We start from the raw sequence: 18770 nt of genomic DNA, 5'->3' as shown, positions 1-18770 counted from the left end.
AGTAAACTCAAATACATGTTTCAGAGTAAATGTCTCTACAACGCTTGGCTGATGTGACAGATTCTACGTCCAGTTTTTTTACAGCTTGAAGTGGAAACCAATAGAAGAAACTAAGCACAAGGGCTACCACCAGATTGCTTTTGGCCAGTTGATGAACTCAGATTGACATTTCACCCTACAGTTGTGGAAGGCCACTTTGTTTATCAAGTCATGTAAATTGTTCCGTTCAACCTGCTTGGCCCCTCGGCTTGCCAAACATTATCCCTGCCTGACAAAAAACACAATTGGTGCTTTTGTCCACACGCTGATGTATGATTGGTAGCTGCTGCTATCTGGGAGCTGCGTGCATCCTGATTGGTCCAGAGTCTTTAACCCATTTAATCCCATCGGTCACAATAGTGACCGTAGAAAAGGTTTTCAGTCATAAGGCTCTAAAAATTTTACTGAACCATGTATTCAATTCAATTCAGTTTATTTTGTATAGCCCAGAATCACAAATTACAAATTTGCCTCAGAGGGCTTTACAATCTGTGCACATGCGACATCCTCTGTCCTTCCCTCACATCGGCACAGGAAAAACTCCCCTAAAAAACCCCTTTAACAGGGAGAAAAAAGGAAGAAACCTATGGGAGAACGACAGAGGAGGGATCCTTCTCCCAGGATGGACAGAATGCAATAGATGTCATGTGTACAGAATGAGCAGCATAACAGAGATACAACACATTCAATGTATATGACATAAATGATTCATATAATAAGACTACTTATAATAACAGCAGCAATTATTACAGTAGAATTATAGCCATGAAAATAGGGATAGTAATGTGACTAATAATAATAATCGAAGTAGCAGTGGGTGTCAGTCAGCACAAGAACTCCGGGGAAGAAGCAAAATCAGTAATGTGCATAAATAGGAGATTAATACATAAAGAAGGAGGGAGAGAAGAGGAGAGAGGAGCTCAGCGTATCCTAGGTAGTCCCCCGGCTGTCTAGGCATATAGCAGCATATCTAGGGGCTGGACCAAGGCGAACCTGAACCAGCCCTAACTATAAGCGCTATCAAAAAGGAAGGTCTTAAGCCTGCTCTTGAAAGTGGTGAGTGTGTCTGCCCCCCGGACTGAAACTGGAACCTGGTTCCACAGAAGAGGAGCCTGATAACTGATTATTTCAACAAATATTGAAATAATAAAGGGTCTAAATTAAATATGTGCAGAGTCACATTTCCCTATCTGGTTGTGTTTTCTGTATTTGGTTGTGTTTTCTCTTTATGCAACATTGTTTTTTAAGTCTTGTCAAATTGGTGAAGATGATTGTGTTTTGGCTATTTGCATGTGTTTTCTGAATTCAGGGTAACCATAAGAAACAACCAACAGTACAGCTGCAAGGTCATGATGAGCTTTGGTTTATTTGAATAATAATAAGGTTTATTTAAAAAACACTTATGATATACAACATAGTGGACTGGGCCAATCATAAGGCAATGAAACATTTTAGATCAAAAAGCAAGAACAAAGGAACAAATGAAATGCTGCGTATCATAGGGCGGCTGTGGCGTAGTGGAGAGCAAGGTAGTTCTCCACTCAGAGGGTCGGTGGTTCGATACCCGGCATCGGCAGTCGATGTGTCCTTGGGCAAGACACTTAACCCCAAGTTGCTCCCGAAGGCTTGCCATCGGTGTGGACTGGATGTTGCATGAATGTTAGTTAGAGTCTGATGGTGGCACCTTGCATGGTAGCCTGTCATCAGTGTGTGAATGGGTGAATGATATGTAATATACTACTGATTGTAAGTCGCTTTGGATAAAAGCGTCTGCTAAATGACTGTAATGTAATGTAATGTATCAGAAGCATCATGATTTCATGTGTTCACTGAACCCAAATAGTGTGGTGCTAATTGGTATGTACGCTTTGTGATATGATTTTAGGGTTTTAGTAGTTAGTGTTCTTGGACTGGCCTTCAATCTCTAAGTCTCAATATGGGAGCCTCAAGGGCAGTCTGTATGCTCATCCCTGAGACAAACAGCATGAGGACTGTTTATACAGAATATTGTGAGACGTATTTAAACCGCTGAGTGTGTTTGCTCGTTACAGATTAGTGATGCACACTGATTCAGACAGAAAGAGTGAGCCTGCTTTGTAGGGGGGCTTTGTGTTCTCTTATGTAACGGCCTGTAGCCCCGCCTTCTTCCAGTGGCCAATCTAATCCCTTCATCACTCTCCTCACTCTTCACATGCAACGACCTCTCCAGCTCCCCCCCCCCCCACACACACACATACACTCACAATTGTCCTCGACTCAGCTGAGTGGGCGCCTTTAAGGGATCACCCTCCTCACCCGTTGGAGGGAGAGAGAGGGACTGCAGCTTCCTATTGGGTGCCAGCCTGTATCACCACCGCCGTCATCGTCATCATGTGTGACATGTGCAGCATCAGCAGGGGGATGCAGAGAACAGCATGTTCACGTGGAAGCATGGGCCACCATTTCTACTGTGGGAGCAGAGTGCAATGCGTTCACATCCAAATGGAATAAACGTCCAATAATAAGCTTGTGTGAAAGATAAAATGTAACCCTTTGTTCTAAGACATATAAAGTCATAGGACATCCTCTCATTTCGAATAAATTAAGATTATTATATCTTAAAAAGTCAGTCAGTGTTTTTTAGACAGGGAAGAAGTAAGGAGGGGGGGCGAGGAGACGAGGCTCTGTGGAGGGGATGGTTGTGTCTCTGTTCACAGACGTTCTCTGTGACCCACTGACCATGGGAACCCATAAAACTCCTGAGACAAACCTGGTCTGACCTCAAAACCTTGTTGAGAGGTCCATTCAAATGTTTGTTGGGGGACTGCACTGAAGATGATAATGTTATTGACATGTGCACGAGGAGAACATGGAGAACACAGATCAATCATATAATCAAATGTAGGTCACATTTTATTAACAGGTTCAACCTCATGTTTCTGCAGACTCGACAGAGTGCAACACTGAGTTAATATAAATATTTTATCTGCTACAATGAGATTATGAATGTTTAATTTATAGTCCGTCTGGGTCCACTCAGATAAATAGACCCGTTTAGTTTACAGTGATTATTAAGAGCTTTCTAAGTCCAAATAACTGAAGCTGAAAGACTGAATTGAGTCTTATAACTGCAGAGAAAGTGTCTGGCAAAGGTGTGGACTTGATTCACATGAGTTTATTGCCAGCAAGCCAACACTTAATACCCCATACACACTTCAGTTGAACCAAGTTCGACAGCATCCAGTCAGTCTGCAGGAGAGAAGCATGAAGAACTAACGCTTCGTTACTGAGCGCCTCTCAGAAAAATGTTTGCATACAAAAACTATGCCGTGGTCAACAAAAAACTAATTGTAGAACACAAAACGTGGGGTTCCAAAATGTCAGACAGAGATACAGATATGGCATTGCATTTGATGAAGAGAGCATTATTACTTGTTTAGGACTCAAAAACTCAAACTTTAGGACTTGAGACTTGTCAGTCTTGACTTGGTCCTTAAGTGCAAAACCCCCAAACGGACGACCTCTGTCTGGTCATTGGTAGTGGAAACACCCATATCCTTTTTACGTATAAAGCAATACCGCTGGTTATCAATTCAACAAGTTTCCCCAGTGTCATTAGAATACTTCAAGTACCAACAGTTAAAGTAGTAATTGTGCAGGCTATATTATTCTATATTTGAATACTTTTAGTATAATAACTAATGTTGCTGGTCAGGATGGAACTAATCTGAAAGAACAACAGTATTTTATAAGTAGAAGTTACAGTTTGTATGTCAAATATTGATTCATAAAGTAACTATGGCTCATAGACAAATGTAGTCAAGTAATATTTATATGGACATAGAAGCTTCACAAAATGAAGGGGACAGAGGAAGACAGCCTGTTGATTGGAGTCACTGACTTCAATCAGAAAGGCTTCTCCACCTGAGGACGGAGTCTAACTGTAACAGCCACATCACTCACTGTTGCTCCTCATGCTCTGCCTGACTGAGGAGAGGGAACTCCACAGATAGAGACAGGGAGGAGTAAGGATTTACAGCTGGAATGTAATCAATTCAATTCAAAGCAATAGGCTTTATTGGCATCCATGTTCACTGACAACATTGTCAAAGTGCCAATAAGATTATAGTTGAAAATAACAGGGTACAATACATAAATAATCATAATCAAACAATAAAATGTCAGCCATATATCCATCTTTATTCCCGTCTTTCATGGCAGACGTGGACGTGACGTAGACCGGCACCATGCTCTCTGCACCCATCCTGAACACACTGGCAACCACACCACCTCCTCCTCCTCCTCCTCCTCCTCCTCCTCCTCCTCACCACTGCAGCCCGTTCAGCACACTAGCCCGCTCTCCATCTCTCTCTCTACGGACTCCGCACCGTCTCACCACCGGACCACGGAACGGATCTACCGGCCAGCAGAACTTTGTGAAAACGTAAGTCGTGTCCTGCCGCTTTGTCTCCGTGCTCTCTGCGCACAGTGATGCGTGCTGGACGCCTCGGCAGCAATGGATGCTCACAGAGGATGCCGGCTGCAGGAGACCATTTTCAAGAGAGAAACATTGTCACAGTTTGAAACTATATTGAAGGCTAGTTTCATTCATGTCTTTCGTCACTTTAGATAGTCCAAACATCAGATCGGGTACCATTATGAATAATTATTTTGAATTGCGTGCGTAATTGTGCTGATTTCAGCCTGTGAAGCTACTGTGGCTCATTAATCTGTGTGATGTAATCAAATATGGTCAGCTTTGACTTAACATTCCATCACTAATGGTGATAAGCTGTATTCACCATCACAATGGATTTGATTCCCCGCCGCGGTGCACCTGCCTTTGACCTGCTTCTACATTCTACTGTGACCTGAACTCTTCCCCTTTTCTTCCATCAGAAGCTCCAGATTCATCTCATATTTCATGTCTTTAAAACTGAGTAATCTCTCATCACTGTCACCAAAACCGAGGGCGACAGCAGGGCCGAGGCCTGGTGGTTACATAACCCCAGCTCCACTAAAATGACAGTAAGAGAGAGGACCTACACCAGCATCAGCAGTCTGAAGCAGGCTACCCGTCTAACGGCTGTGTTGGTCTGACACAAGCACTCCTGTAAGCAACGAAGCTGGTGAACCGACTATGTAACTGATTAAAGGAGGCTAAAATGAGGGATGCAGTGGTTCAGCAGCTCTTTTGTCTCCTGAATAAGTGCCAGATAACAGGACAGCCCCATAGAGCCACGAGGTGTGTCCTTTACTGGACATCAACCGCCCCCCATGACCGCCTATTTCAAGCAGGCTGTCCATATGACCTTGATATGATCTGATATCTTAACTTGTAAAGATATTAGCTCATAGAGCTTTTGTTCTGTTTTCGTACTGATGGCATTCTGATGTGTTATAAAATAAAATGTGCTAATACGACAGGACCCAATGGTGCTGAAGATAATTTGGACCTGGCCTGACTCAAGACTGAGAACTGAGTGGACCCTGAACACCTCTAAACCAATTTGTGTTACCTGCACCAGCATTTACAACTGTTATACTTGACTGACTGCAGCTTGTACTTTGTAGTTAAGAGGGAAACATGGAGTTGACTTGACCTCCATATAAGACATATTTAATGCAGGGGTTACATTTCACTGTGTACATGTCTGATTTAGATACACATGTCGTATCTTTCATGCGACAGTGCTGTTGAGGTGATGAGGAAGGATGCTCCGCGGACACTGTTCTTGCTGGTATAATGAAGTTTATTACAAACAAGCAACACATGTCATGACGGACGTCTAGAGCGCCCGGAGGTCTCGAGTCGAATGTGAGAATCCTAAACTTTTTGTGCTCTTACCCCACCTTATATGGGGTACATGTTATTTACATTTGGGCTGAAGTCCAGGTCATGTATGGGGCCCTGGTGTCCTGCACATCTACTTCTTATCTAAAACAAAGAGACATGGGGCCTTCACTGTATTGTATAAGACCTGAAAATATACCACAACCTCCATATAAGACAGGGGTTACATTTCACTATCTGATTTGTACACTATCTTGTACTTCTTCAGTACAAGATACTGACATTCTAGAAGAAATACTACCACATTTCAGCTCCCAGTTGCACCACTTGTGCATCCATGAAGAACTTTATATTCCACCATGGTGATAAGTCAAACCTAGTGTATCAGAGGAGGACAGGAAACAAAGACAGTGGTGCAGGGATGGATATGATAAGGGCCATGGTAAAAAAACACATGGTGTATGTTTAGATTAGCATGTTGGGACACCGATTCTGTCACTGAACATGAAGACAGTCCTGATAAGACTTCAGTATTTAAAATGCAGGACTCTGGGTTTGAGTCAGTAGTCAGTTGATGGTTTCTGGGTTTGGTTCCTGCACTCGTCATGATGTCCCGCTTTTTGACGCCCCTCTGCTCGTCCTCATGTAAGTGTTTGTAGACATGTCGTCCCCTCCAATGGGCTGTTAGTGTTGTAGTTGCTTCTGTGGTGCGTCATTTACACTGGGACTGATTCCCTTATGCAGATGATGATGTGATTTATGTTGAGCTACACTGATTTTCAGTTTTTTACGGAAAATCTCATTCATTTAGCTTGATGGCTATGGATATAAATAAGTATGTAGTATGTATGTAGCATAAGTACTTGTAAGAAATTTGAAATTGACTTCTGTATTCATTCATCAATTAATTGATTATTAATCCTTTGAATTGTTCTCTGGTTCCAGTTTCTCCAGTGTGATGATTTGAGGATGATTTATATTACTGTGGACAGAATCTCTTTGGGTTTTAGAACATTAGTTGGGCAACCCAGGACATCTGAAACTGTCACGTGAGCTCTGAGAACATTTTTAGACATTTTATAGATCATTGTACAACCACTAATGGATTACTTGGAATATTGGTCCACAGATTCATAGCCGATGAGGATAATAATACGTTAGTAATAAGCAACCCAGCTGTTCATTCAGCTAGTTTATGCATAGTGGCAGTGGACATATGTAGTCAGCTGTATGTGTGTGACTGACTCGTGCATCCTCATTGATCCTATGTCTTAATTGGTAATACACTAAAGCATTTGGGCACTCTGCTGTTGTATTAGAGGCTGTACATGAACTTAAATGACTAGTTGAGACAGATTGAAGCAGGTTGTGACTGTGGGACCTGCTCACCAGGACATGTCTCCTCTGTGTCTCCCATAGCTGCAATCATGTCCTCAGTGCTGCAGAAGCTGATCACCCCTCTGGCCAGCAGCCCTGCTGAGCCTCCCAGGAACAAGGTGACGGTGGTCGGGGTGGGCCAGGTGGGCATGGCCTGCGCCATCAGTGTCCTGCTGCGGGTAAGACACGACAACAACAGTGGGCAGCTGTGGCTCAGTGGGTTGAGCTTGCAGTCCCCGGCTCCTACTGTCTGCATGTGGAAGGGTCCTGTTCCCAGGTAGCTTCACAGCAGCCCACTGCTGCTGATGCTTAGAATGGGTTAGGGAGGTCACATTTAATGCATGTCCCTGTAAATATATGAGTTTACATTTTTAGAGCTAATACAGAAATCTGATACATCGCCATATGTGTAAATTACATATATAATATACAGTAGATTTGGCTTTCAACAGTCGTATACTGTATACCAAGTATATTTCAAATAAAGCAAAAATGTTTTAAAACATAGTTAATAGAATAGAAGTGAAGCCTGCACGAGGTCACGGCACTTGGTTGTGCACCTCTGAATTATTGTGTGTTAAGAGCTTTCCAGATGTGACTGTCACAAATATTCACTGATAAAATCACTGATAACATGTATTTTACAAAATAGGCCAATTAGTTTTTCAATGCTTTAGAAAAATCTAAGTTTGAGTAAATATTTTTCAGCTAAATCAAATAGTTTACAGGGTATCCAAACTTTGTTTCTTTATAATGCATATAATACTTGACTTCTTTCTTTACAGGGCTTGTACAAAGGCAATTATTACAATTCCTCTTCGGCATTGTGATGTTGGTTTATGACGTTTTGCCGGTTACGCTCGCAGGGTTCTTAATTTTTTACAGTACATTTGCTGTGAGGCCACAGTTAGACCAACATTTGTTTTCTTCTGTAATTAAAACTGAATTAGATTTTGATTAAATAAAAAAAGTAAATGCCATGAAAATATAAAGGAGCCATGTTAGCTTTATGCCTGTGTAATAAAAACATATCCATAATTTTACCTATAGGGTATAAGCATATTGACATCACATATCTTACACACATGTTTTTAAGTCAGACAGTAAGACAGACAGAGACAACTCAACAGCTATAATAATAATAATAGAAATTGGACTAATAATAACTATAATAATAACATGAAGCAGTGGATATAATATAATAATAATAATAATAATAATAATAGCATAAATATTAATACAATTATGAGGATATAGGATACTTAAGTATATCAAAAACATATTAGAAAGACATGGCGTCCATAAGTAATGCACACAACTACAGTCAAATTACTTGTCGTTTTTATGTATGTGAAAAGCAGATATTGTCAGACATGTTGTCCATTATTTAATAGACACATATGTTGATATAGGATGGTGAGGAGAAAAATAGTTTTGGATAGAAAAATGTGTATATGTTTAAATATTTATTTCAGTATATATATAGAACAAACAATGTTAAACTGTAAAAGCTCAGGTGTGGACATACGAAACTGAAATCTCTTGGTTAAATAGAAATTCCATTTATCATATTTGTGCGCATGATGTATGAAAACATTCAAGTTATAAAATGCACCATTACCATCCAGATTCTAATTAAAAAATGAAAACCCTACAGACAAATAGGGTGTTCCTTTGTGAAGTAGTGTCCATCTCTCCTCCCTAATCACGTTGCTGCATCGCTCTGCTCCTCTGGACAGGACCTGTGTGATGAGCTGGCTCTGGTGGATGTGATGGAGGATCGTCTCAAGGGAGAGATGATGGACCTGCAGCATGGCAGCCTCTTCCTCAAGACCTCCAAGATAGTGGCTGACAAAGGTCAGGACCTGGTGCTCACGTACGGCTGCATTCACACGAGACAAAGGTCTCCAGACATCACATCCTGTTTCACCTCCTCTCCTCTTCCTCCAGACTACGCAGTGACGGCCAACTCTCGCCTGGTCGTGGTGACAGCCGGCGTTCGCCAGCAGGAGGGTGAGAGCCGCCTTAACCTGGTGCAGAGGAACGTCAACGTCTTCAAGGCCATCATCCCCCAGATCATCAAGTACAGCCCCAACTGCACTCTCATCGTGGTCTCCAACCCCGGTGAGTACAATAACACATGCATTATCATCCATAACTATGAATAGTATCAATAACTACTGGTTGTAACACACCCTCCACAGTTGACGTGTTGACCTATGTGACCTGGAAGCTGAGCGGTCTGCCCAAGCACCGCGTCATCGGCAGCGGCACCAACTTGGACTCGGCTCGCTTCCGCTACCTGATGGCTGAACGCTTGGGCATCCACGCCAGCTCCTTTAACGGCTGGGTGCTGGGAGAGCATGGAGACACCAGCGGTGGGTACCACTCCGTTATTTATCATCAGGACACCATCAGGGTAGTTTCACTGAACACGTCATTGTCACTTGAGTTGAATAGTCACACACAGTGCTGTTTTAACTGTTGTATTGGTTCTTTAGTGCCGGTGTGGAGCGGAGCTAACGTGGCAGGAGTCAACCTGCAGAGCCTGAACCCTGATATTGGCACTGAGGGGGATAAGGAGCAGTGGACGGCCACGCACAAGGCTGTAGTGGACAGGTAGGGTTTGTTTGTGTGAGTGAACGTGTGTGAGAGAGTGGTATGGAAAGAGAAAATATAACGTTTTCTCTTCCATCACACAAACATTTAGCTGTCATATCTTTTAAGCAAAATATCAAGTAGACTGGACTAATGATGGATACCAGTTCATTCAATGTTAAATACATAAATATGTCTATGAAATAAATCCTGCAATAAATAAATGAGTCAAAAAATAAATTAGATAAAAATCTAAACGAGTCATTATAGTTAAATAGATGAATAAATGATAGGGAGGAGGTAGCTTGTTAGTTAGTTCTATTTCTTGTGCTTTGGTGTGAATCTGGGAGATAAACTCGCCCCATTCATAGGAATGGAACAGATTTGAAAAAAGTAATTTAAAATTTAAAAAAAAAGGTTTTGTTTATTTATTGAATTATAATGACTCATTTATATATTTATATTAACATTTATTTATATATTTATTTCCCTCATTTATTTTAATATTTAATCTATAGCCATATTTATTTATATATGCATTCATTTATTTAATTAAAAATGAATGAAATGGCATTCCATAGATAGACTAAATCTCATCACAAAGGTATTTATAAAGAGGGCCTGAAGTCACTTCCTCTATAGCCTGTTTCACTAGCTGAGAGACGACGAGACAGTCCGTTTCGTCTCTGTGGAAGAAACAAGTGTGTTCTGTAGGTTAGTTTTCTTCTGCACATGAATCCAGTTGGACACTGGAGATGTCCCAGGCTGCCTCCTGCCATGGCTGATAGATGGAGACAAAACACGAGACAAAAACAGTGAGGACGTCTTTAAAGGATTAAGTGGGCTGATAACGGCTAACACATCCATGGTCATATATTCTGACAGCTGAGATCGGCTCCAGCACCCCTGCGACCCTTAACTGGATAAGCAGGTTATGGAAAATGGATGGATGGATGGATTATTGAATGGTCCGTCAGCGGGAGTGCTTCTGTTATCTGAGGCCATAAGCGATTACAGTGTCGGTGCCCCAGGGGGCCCCTGTGTTTAGTAGCCTTACTCACTACATTAAGTCATTCATTGTACAACAAAGACCAATCAAGCTAGTGTCGCTTTAACCACCTTTTATAATCATAATATATTGATTATTCAACAACCTGCTTTATTACACTTTTCTTACTGATGGTAAATATGCTGTGTTGCAGTGCCTACGAGGTGATCAAGCTGAAGGGCTACACTAACTGGGCCATCGGTCTGAGCGTGGCAGACCTGACGGAGAGCATCGTCAAGAACATGAGCCGGGTCCATCCGGTCTCCACCATGGTCAAGGTCTGACACGCACGCAGACACACACACACACACACACACACACACACACACACACACACACACACACACACACACACACACACACACACACACACACACACACACACACACAGTGCCTCAGGGCAAAAATGAGCTACCAGCCACCATTGACCTGCTGTTTGTAGAAAGTTGATGTTATTACCCATAATGCAAATTTTGGGTAACGATGCCTTTCCAAATAATTTCAGCTGATCTTGGGCCTTACGTCATTTGATATGAATTTGAACAATGGATATGGGGTTTCAGGACCCCAGGGCCTGGATGGTTATTAAGCCTTACACACAAGCAATAGCCGAAATAAAGTAGCTGTTCTTATGGAGGCCGTGATCACATGGTTCATTTTGGACTTGCTATCAATCATGCATGCTCCTCTGCCATTTCTACTCTCTCACTCATTCATCTCACTCATTGCAGGGTGCTCTGTATACTGACCTATACATACATATAGTTATATATATATGTATATTAATATTTATGTATATGTCCTGTGACAGTGGCATCATGTAAACAAATAAAACAAAAGGATTGAAATTATGAATATTTGGTAGTTATGATCCGGATTGATGTTGGTTAAACGTTTAACCCAGTGAAAGTAGAAAATAATATAAATATGTAATTTTATGGCAGATTTAACATGGACATTTTTGTCCCCTGAGGACATGAGAGTAACTTTTTTAGTGAGAGGCAGAAGGATGCGTATATCCTGTGTGTGTGTGTGTGTGTGTGTGTGTGTGTGTGTGTGTGTGTGTGTGTGTGTGTGTTTGTGTGTGTGTTCCCCTAACTCTGTCTGTGTGTGTAACTGTGTGTGTGTGTGTGTGTGTGTGTGTGTGTTGGTCTCAGGACATGTACGGTATCGATGAGGAGGTCTTCCTGTCTCTTCCCTGCGTGCTGAACAGCACCGGCGTGAGCAGCGTGGTCAACATGACCCTGACGGACGCCGAGGTGGACCAGCTGAGGAAGAGCGCCGACACGCTGTGGGGCATCCAGAAGGACCTCAAGGACATCTGAACACACCCGCAGCCCGTCAACCCGCACACACTCCTTTTATAACCCCCCCCAACAAACACACACTGTGATTTTGAAGGAGAACACCAGCGTGAGTGAGAATCCACCCCGATATGACTGATTTCAGATCAGTGCTGCATTATGTCGCCATCTACTTCTTGTCAATCTCCTTTAAGTCTAAGAAAGACTGCTGTGCTCCTTTAAAAGATAAACAGAATATCTCCCCACCAGATAGTAGGCTGACGTTGGTGTGTTACTGTGTTTGTGTTAAGAGAAGACAACCCTCAAAAGCACAAACTGTCACTGTCCTCCTCCACTCGCTGTTCCAGTCCTTCCTTTAGTTCCCTGCGGGGAAGCACTTAGAGAAAGAGCCTAAAAATCCAAGATGGCGCAGTTTTCCTTCCGCCTTCGTCTCAAAGTGGTAGTCTACAGCAAACTCCCAGTGCAGTGTGAAGCTCCTCAGTGTTAGCGAAGGGAGAGTGAACGTCCAGCTCCAGATGTGACTGTCTCACCTTGTGTTGTGTGTAACTAAATAAAGTGGAACCTGGTGAAGGCTAATGTGTGTTTGTGTGTGGTTTATTTTTTGTATTGACTTAAATAACTTTGCCTTTTGTTAATGCTACAACCTGTGATGAGACAAATCCTTTGTTTTTTCATTTTAATGTGAAAAATACACCACTGTACAAAGAAGGATTCAGTTAAAAGAGACAGATTTATTCATTTGATTGCACATATAAGATCAAATGGATACCATTGTTTAGAATTTAGGGATCATAAGTTGTTTACCGCACACTATTTTTTTAAAGATTAGGTGGTTCCATTTTTATAAACTGCTATTGACATTTTCAATGTTCCAACAGCAGGTTTTACTATATTAGAAACACAACCGTTATATGACTACCTATGAGGGCATAAAGGAGTATCATTGGTTAAATATCAAGTCTTTCTACCTAGTTTATGGATTTATTTCATGTAGAAGAGTTCATGTGACTAAAGCTGAGCCCTGTATATAAGTTAAGAGTGGAATAAAGATAACCAATCCAAAACATTTAGGAAACAATCTCTTGGGATTCAACAAATTGGCTAACTAAGATGACGTGCAAAACTCCTTTTAAATAATAAACAGGGAATTGTGGTGCAATAGGAAAGCCATAACTGAATTTAAATGTAGCATTACTTCTTAATGTTTTATTATAAATATCATGCTCTTAATGGGTGAATTTTACGTATACATAACAATTTTCTACGTCTTCACCCAATACATTTAATATTTTATAGAATATAACTTAAACTGCCAACTGGGACAACAGGCCAGAGGTATACTATTTGCCATATGTCACAGGTCCAGTTATTCATGACTTTATCAGACATGACAAGAGGAGCCTGTGAAGAGCTCAAAGGATATTAAAGAAACAACCCACCCAGCCCCAGGCTGTTCATCCTGCTGCCATCTGGAAAGAGATACGGGAGTATCATCTGCAGAACCCGCAGACTTCAGATCAGCTTCTTTCCTCTGGCTCATAACATTCAATATAGTTTTGTTTTGTGTCTTTTTGTTATGTAGAAAAATGGGACTAGAAACTACATTTCATTGCCAACCCTGTTTTAAAATGACAACAAATAAACTTATAATTTGATCCTAACGCCTTATATCATTGTAGTCTGTTTCTGCTTTAATTGGTGCTTTTAAATTACTAATGTTTTTGGGGTCCTGGGGGTCCCTTTCTACGGCACCCAATTGCAGCCTATGCAGTTTAAACTGATAAATAGAATAGATGAATCAAATGTTTGCCATGGACCTAATTTAAAGGATCACACACTATCAGGGGGAGAGGAACACACAGAGGCAGAAGACACACTTTTTCTCATGTGCTTTGACTATTTCCATTTAAAGAATATGCAAATTAACATTTTTTTCTTAAGATTCTGATAATAATATTGTTTTCTTTAGATAACATTAATTAAGCAACTAAAAATTTGAAAGAAATATGTTTTCGAAAAATGTCTATGATGGTTGTTTCTCACAGTAGTTTATTTACATCTGAAATATGTTTGTAACATGGGGGTTAATTTCATCCATATATAATTATCATATGTCCCTGAACACGGTTCCTGTTATTTCTATTTTGTTTTATCTATTTCTTTTATATTGTTTATTTGACTTATATTCAATTGCAGTACATTCTAATTTTTGTAATCTGGTTTTCTATTTATCATTTTTAATTCTACTGATGTACTTTATGTAAACATGAATGATGCGTGTCTAGCTGCTGTATGTTGTCATTCAAAAATCCCTACAGCGCCATCCTTTGGTTGGATCAAGCCACTACAACATTACAAATTAGCTTTTTTTAATCGTCACAATACAGCACTTTTATTGTGAAGTTAAGCCACGCGTCTTACCATTCATCCCAAAGTTGCATTGGACTGTTCAAATAGGATTTATTAATTACAGAGATGATAAGAGCAAACATGTTACAAAACGTCAGTTTCTGCAGCATTATGTTTCCTATTTAAATATATTTTTTTACCTCTTGCAAATCTTTAAATAATTTCACAATCAATATAGGTACAAAAGTTTATTCAGAGAAACATCATTTTATCTGAAGTAAAAGTCATTTTTTAAACACAAATGGACACATGTTGACTTTTCACCTATGGGACACAAGTCCTCAGAGAAAGACGCACTTCTGTTTCATGTGGGCACCTCCAGTTCTCGCGAGAAGAGAGAGTGGCGAAGAGAGGGGGTGACAGTTTATTAGTCCTGGCTCTTTTAACGGCTCTTCCGTAAAGGTAGCGCTTCCCAAAGCGGAGGCCGAACGGGTTGAAGTTGAACTTACTCCTGCGGTCGGTGCACAGCAGCTGCCGCGGCTCCTCGTTCTCTCTGAGGGAGAAACACGGGTTGACGTCCTCCGACAGAAACTCTCCGGTAGTTCTTCTCGTGAGTGCAGAGAGGACTGATCCTGAGGACAACAGCAGCAAAAACACACACACACACAGTACATTTAAGATGGAATAGTTCAAGTGATTTCAGTTTAGTTTGGTTAACCGACCAAAACTAGAGCCATGATTAAAAGCCAACGTCTTGCGTCTGGTCTAGAAAAATGATTTTAGTAAACTTACTTACTACTTTATTCTCTTTTTCTTTATTCTTCTTCTTCTTCTTCTTCTTGTTATTGTTGTTAAATGTATCATTTAATTTGATTATTATCGTTATCAGCAAAGTAGCTATAGCTGTCAACTAAATGTAGTGGGGTAGAAAGTAAAATATTTCCTCTGACATGTTGTAGAAATGAAAGGAAATATTCAAGCCAAGCATAAGTCACTCAAACTTGTACTCAGGCACTTTGGTAAATGTATCCTATTTACCCCCTAACAGTCAAGTTAAATTAACTCTTTCTAGAAAGAATAAAACATGAGCAAATCTTTAGTTAAAAATCATGTTATTAGCTCGCTCACCTGTTGCACGTGTCCTCTGTGCAGAGTCAAATCCCGGCAGAGCTGCTCGCACACTCCCTCCGTCCTGACCGACTATCAGCCCGCAAACCACAACCAGAGCCACGAGTCTCATGATCCCCTCTCTCTGCGTCCAGACAGCGCAGAGAACGTGTTAATGCTCACCTACTCAGCAGGTACTAGCACGTTCACCATCAGACCTGCTTTATATCTCCACCAGGTGACCTCATGCCCCTACAGCTCTCAGCCAATCACAGCCGTCTGCGTCCCCGCGCTCTAAATTGCGGAGCTGTCCGCTGCTGCTGGTGCTGAAATGTGTAAGTCATCAGCTCTTCTGGGAAATGTTGCGAGCTCAGTGGGACCATTCATCCAGTACGAGATAATATGTTACCGCATGCTGAAAAGTAGTGAGCTGTCCACATTCAATAATCAAGTGGCGGAAACGTGAGGACAGTGATTGAGGAATGCAGGTTCCAGTTTGTCTAAGTACTGCAAAGAGCAGTACTTAGACAAACCATTTACCATGCAGGGAGGCAGGCCCAACGCTCACAGTTAGTGCCAGTGTGAATGGCTTTACAAACGGCGTTTCATGTGCTACTGCACGTTGTGTGGATGTGTTTTTGAAGACTTCTCAAGGCTTCTCAGGGTCATGTTGACCACGCTGCTCACGCCGGTGCTGTTCAGCACGCAGGGAAGAGACAGGAAGACCTCCTCATCGATACCGTACATGTCCTGAGACCAACACACACACACACACACACACACACACACACACACACACACACACACACACACACACACACACACACACACACAGACAGAGTTAGGGGAGGAGGCATACACACACACACACACACACACACACACACACACACACACACACACACACACACACACACACACACACAGGATATACGCATCCTTCTGTGCTGCAGGTGAATTTAGGAGTACTAACAAAATTGTTCTTGCATACACGGTTGCATACATTGGGCAGGTCTTTATTAAATTTAAATGGAAGGGGAAAAATAATTAGATAATTGCATAACGGATGCATTTGGCTAATTCTCCACAAGTTATCTTTCTTAGGTTACACTGTTTATATTTTCCTTATACATAATTATAAGCTAAGCTTAATAATGCTAAACTAGCTATGGTGACCCAAAGTTCCCTGCAGTAATCTCCACTGAAACGTCACCCTAACCCAGGGTTAATGCCACTTGTTTTTTGAAAAACTTAACAATACTGAACATATTGCCATAAGGCATATAAGAGAAAGCAGAACACACACATGAAACATGATTGTTGGACATGCTGACGATGATGATGCTAATGATGATGTTGAATTTATTTTGAGGATGTTGATGAGGATGAGGATGAGGATGATGATTTTATGTTGGGGATGTTGATGATGACGGTGATAGCAAAGAAGGTGATGAGGATGAAGATGAAGAGGATGATGAGGATGAGGATGATGACTTGATGTTGGGGATGTTGATGATGATAGCAATGAAGGCGATGAGGATGAGGATTAGGATGAAGAGGATGATGATGATGATGATGATGATTTTATGTTGGGGATGTTGATGATGATGGTGATAGCAATGAAGGTGATGAGGATGAGGATGAAGATGAAGAGGATGATGAGGATGAGGATAATGATTTTATGTTGGGGATGTTGATGATGACGGTGATAGCAAAGAAGGTGATGAGGATGAGGATGAAGATGAAGAGGATGATGAGGATGAGGATGATGACTTGATGTTGGGGATGTTGATGATGATGGTGATAGCAATGAAGGCGATGAGGATGAGGATTAGGATGAAGAGGATGATGAGGATGATGATGATGAGGATGATGATTTTATGTTGGGGATGTTGATGATGACGGTGATAGCAATGATGATGATGATGATGATGATGATGATGATGATCATCATCATCATCATCATTATCATCATCATCACATAAAACAAAATAGATAAAACAATTATAACAGCTGTTTTGATTTATTTCCTCTTTCACTCACCAATGGAAAAAAACCTACATATTTCTTTGGATCGACATAACAATATGGACTGAATGCTTAGAAGACATCTTTTACACAGGATGTGTACAGGATGGTGATGATGGTGATGATTAATGATGGTAAAAAAAGGTTGTGCATGATGAAACAGAATAGGAAGAGATGCTGTTGATGATGTTGATGATCTCCTATTTATGCACATTACTGATTTTGCTTCTTCCCCAGAGTTCTTGTGCTTTCTCGCCTCGCAGGTTCCCAGGAATCGGGGTTATATTTGGACTGTCATCGTGCCACCTACTGAGGCCCTGCTGACACTCACTAATACTACCACTATCATTATTAGTCACATTACTATTATTATTGCCTGTACTATTACGCTTATTGACTTGCTTGTACCCTGGAGTCTTTGTGCTTTCTCGCTTCGCAGGCTTCTATAAATCGTGGCTGTACCTGGACCGTGGTCGTGCATCCTGCTATGGCCCTGCTGACACCGACTGCTACCACCATTATTATTACTAGTCACATTACTATTACTATTACCTGTACCATTAAGCATTTTAGCTTTACTTCCACCCTGAAGCCCTTTTGCTTTCTCGCTCTGCAGGTTTCCATGAATCGTTGTGGTACCTGGACTGTAGTCGTGCCTCCTGCTGTGAGCCGACTGACACCCACTGTTACTTCGATTATTATTATTAATCACATTACTATCCCTATTTTCATAATTATAATTCTACTGTAATAATTGCTGCTGTTATTATAAGTAGTCTTATTATATGAATCATTTATGTCATATATATTGAATGTGTTGTATCTAAGAACTGTTATGCTGTTCATTCTGTACACATGACATCTATTGCATTCTGTCCATCCTGGGAGAAGGATCCCTCCTCTGTCGTTCTCCCATAGGTTTCTTCCTTTTTTCTCCCTGTTAAAGGGTTTTTTAGGGGAGTTTTTCCTGTGCCGATGTGAGGGAAGGACAGAGGATGTCGCATGTGTACAGATTGTAAAGCCCTCTGAGGCAAATTTGTGATTCTGGGCTATAAAAAATAAACTGAATTGAATTGAATTGAATTGAATTGAATTGAATTGAATTGAATTGAATTGATGATGATGATGATGATTATAAGAAAGGTGG

At 41.1% G+C, this 18770-nt stretch overlaps 2 protein-coding genes across 3 annotated transcripts; one reads left to right on the top strand and one right to left on the bottom strand.

Moving 5' to 3' along the window:
* Positions 1–6420: 6420 nt before the first annotated feature.
* ldhba (lactate dehydrogenase Ba) lies at positions 6421–12202 on the top strand. Of its 2 annotated transcripts, XM_054624330.1 has the most exons (8): positions 6421–6457; positions 7232–7368; positions 8929–9046; positions 9140–9313; positions 9394–9567; positions 9691–9808; positions 10990–11113; positions 11993–12202. In XM_054624330.1, exons 1-8 carry the CDS (start codon positions 6421–6423, stop codon positions 12158–12160), a joined length of 1050 nt encoding a protein of 349 aa, XP_054480305.1. In that variant the 3' UTR covers positions 12161–12202. The 2 variants fall into 2 exon arrangements, with proteins under 2 accessions (XP_054480305.1, XP_054480306.1); XM_054624331.1 differs by lacking the exons at positions 6421–6457; positions 9140–9313 and having other exon boundaries at positions 7240–7368.
* A 2521-nt stretch (positions 12203–14723) lies between these two features.
* kiss2 (kisspeptin 2) lies at positions 14724–15868 on the bottom strand. The gene is given in 3 exon segments (XM_054624741.1): positions 14724–14899; positions 14902–15120; positions 15617–15868. Coding segments are annotated over 3 exon segments (378 nt in total). The 5' UTR covers positions 15729–15868; the 3' UTR covers positions 14724–14852.
* Between the last annotated feature and the right edge of the window lie 2902 nt (positions 15869–18770).

Source organism: Anoplopoma fimbria, chromosome 23 (assembly GCF_027596085.1).
Source record: "Anoplopoma fimbria isolate UVic2021 breed Golden Eagle Sablefish chromosome 23, Afim_UVic_2022, whole genome shotgun sequence".
Taxonomy (NCBI): Eukaryota; Metazoa; Chordata; class Actinopteri; order Perciformes; family Anoplopomatidae; genus Anoplopoma; species Anoplopoma fimbria.
Note: the sequence above shows the minus strand (reverse complement) of the source record. Positions and strands in the feature narration are given on the sequence as shown.

Excerpts from the sequence above, each read along its gene's own strand:
- ldhba (XM_054624330.1), top strand. The coding sequence starts at position 6,421 with ATGTCCCGCTTTTTGACGCCCCTCTGCTCGTCCTCAT. Across the intron at positions 6,458-7,231 it reads GCCCCTCTGCTCGTCCTCAT|CTGCAATCATGTCCTCAGTG; the intron begins GTAAGTGTTTGT and ends TGTCTCCCATAG. Across the intron at positions 7,369-8,928 it reads CCATCAGTGTCCTGCTGCGG|GACCTGTGTGATGAGCTGGC; the intron begins GTAAGACACGAC and ends TCCTCTGGACAG.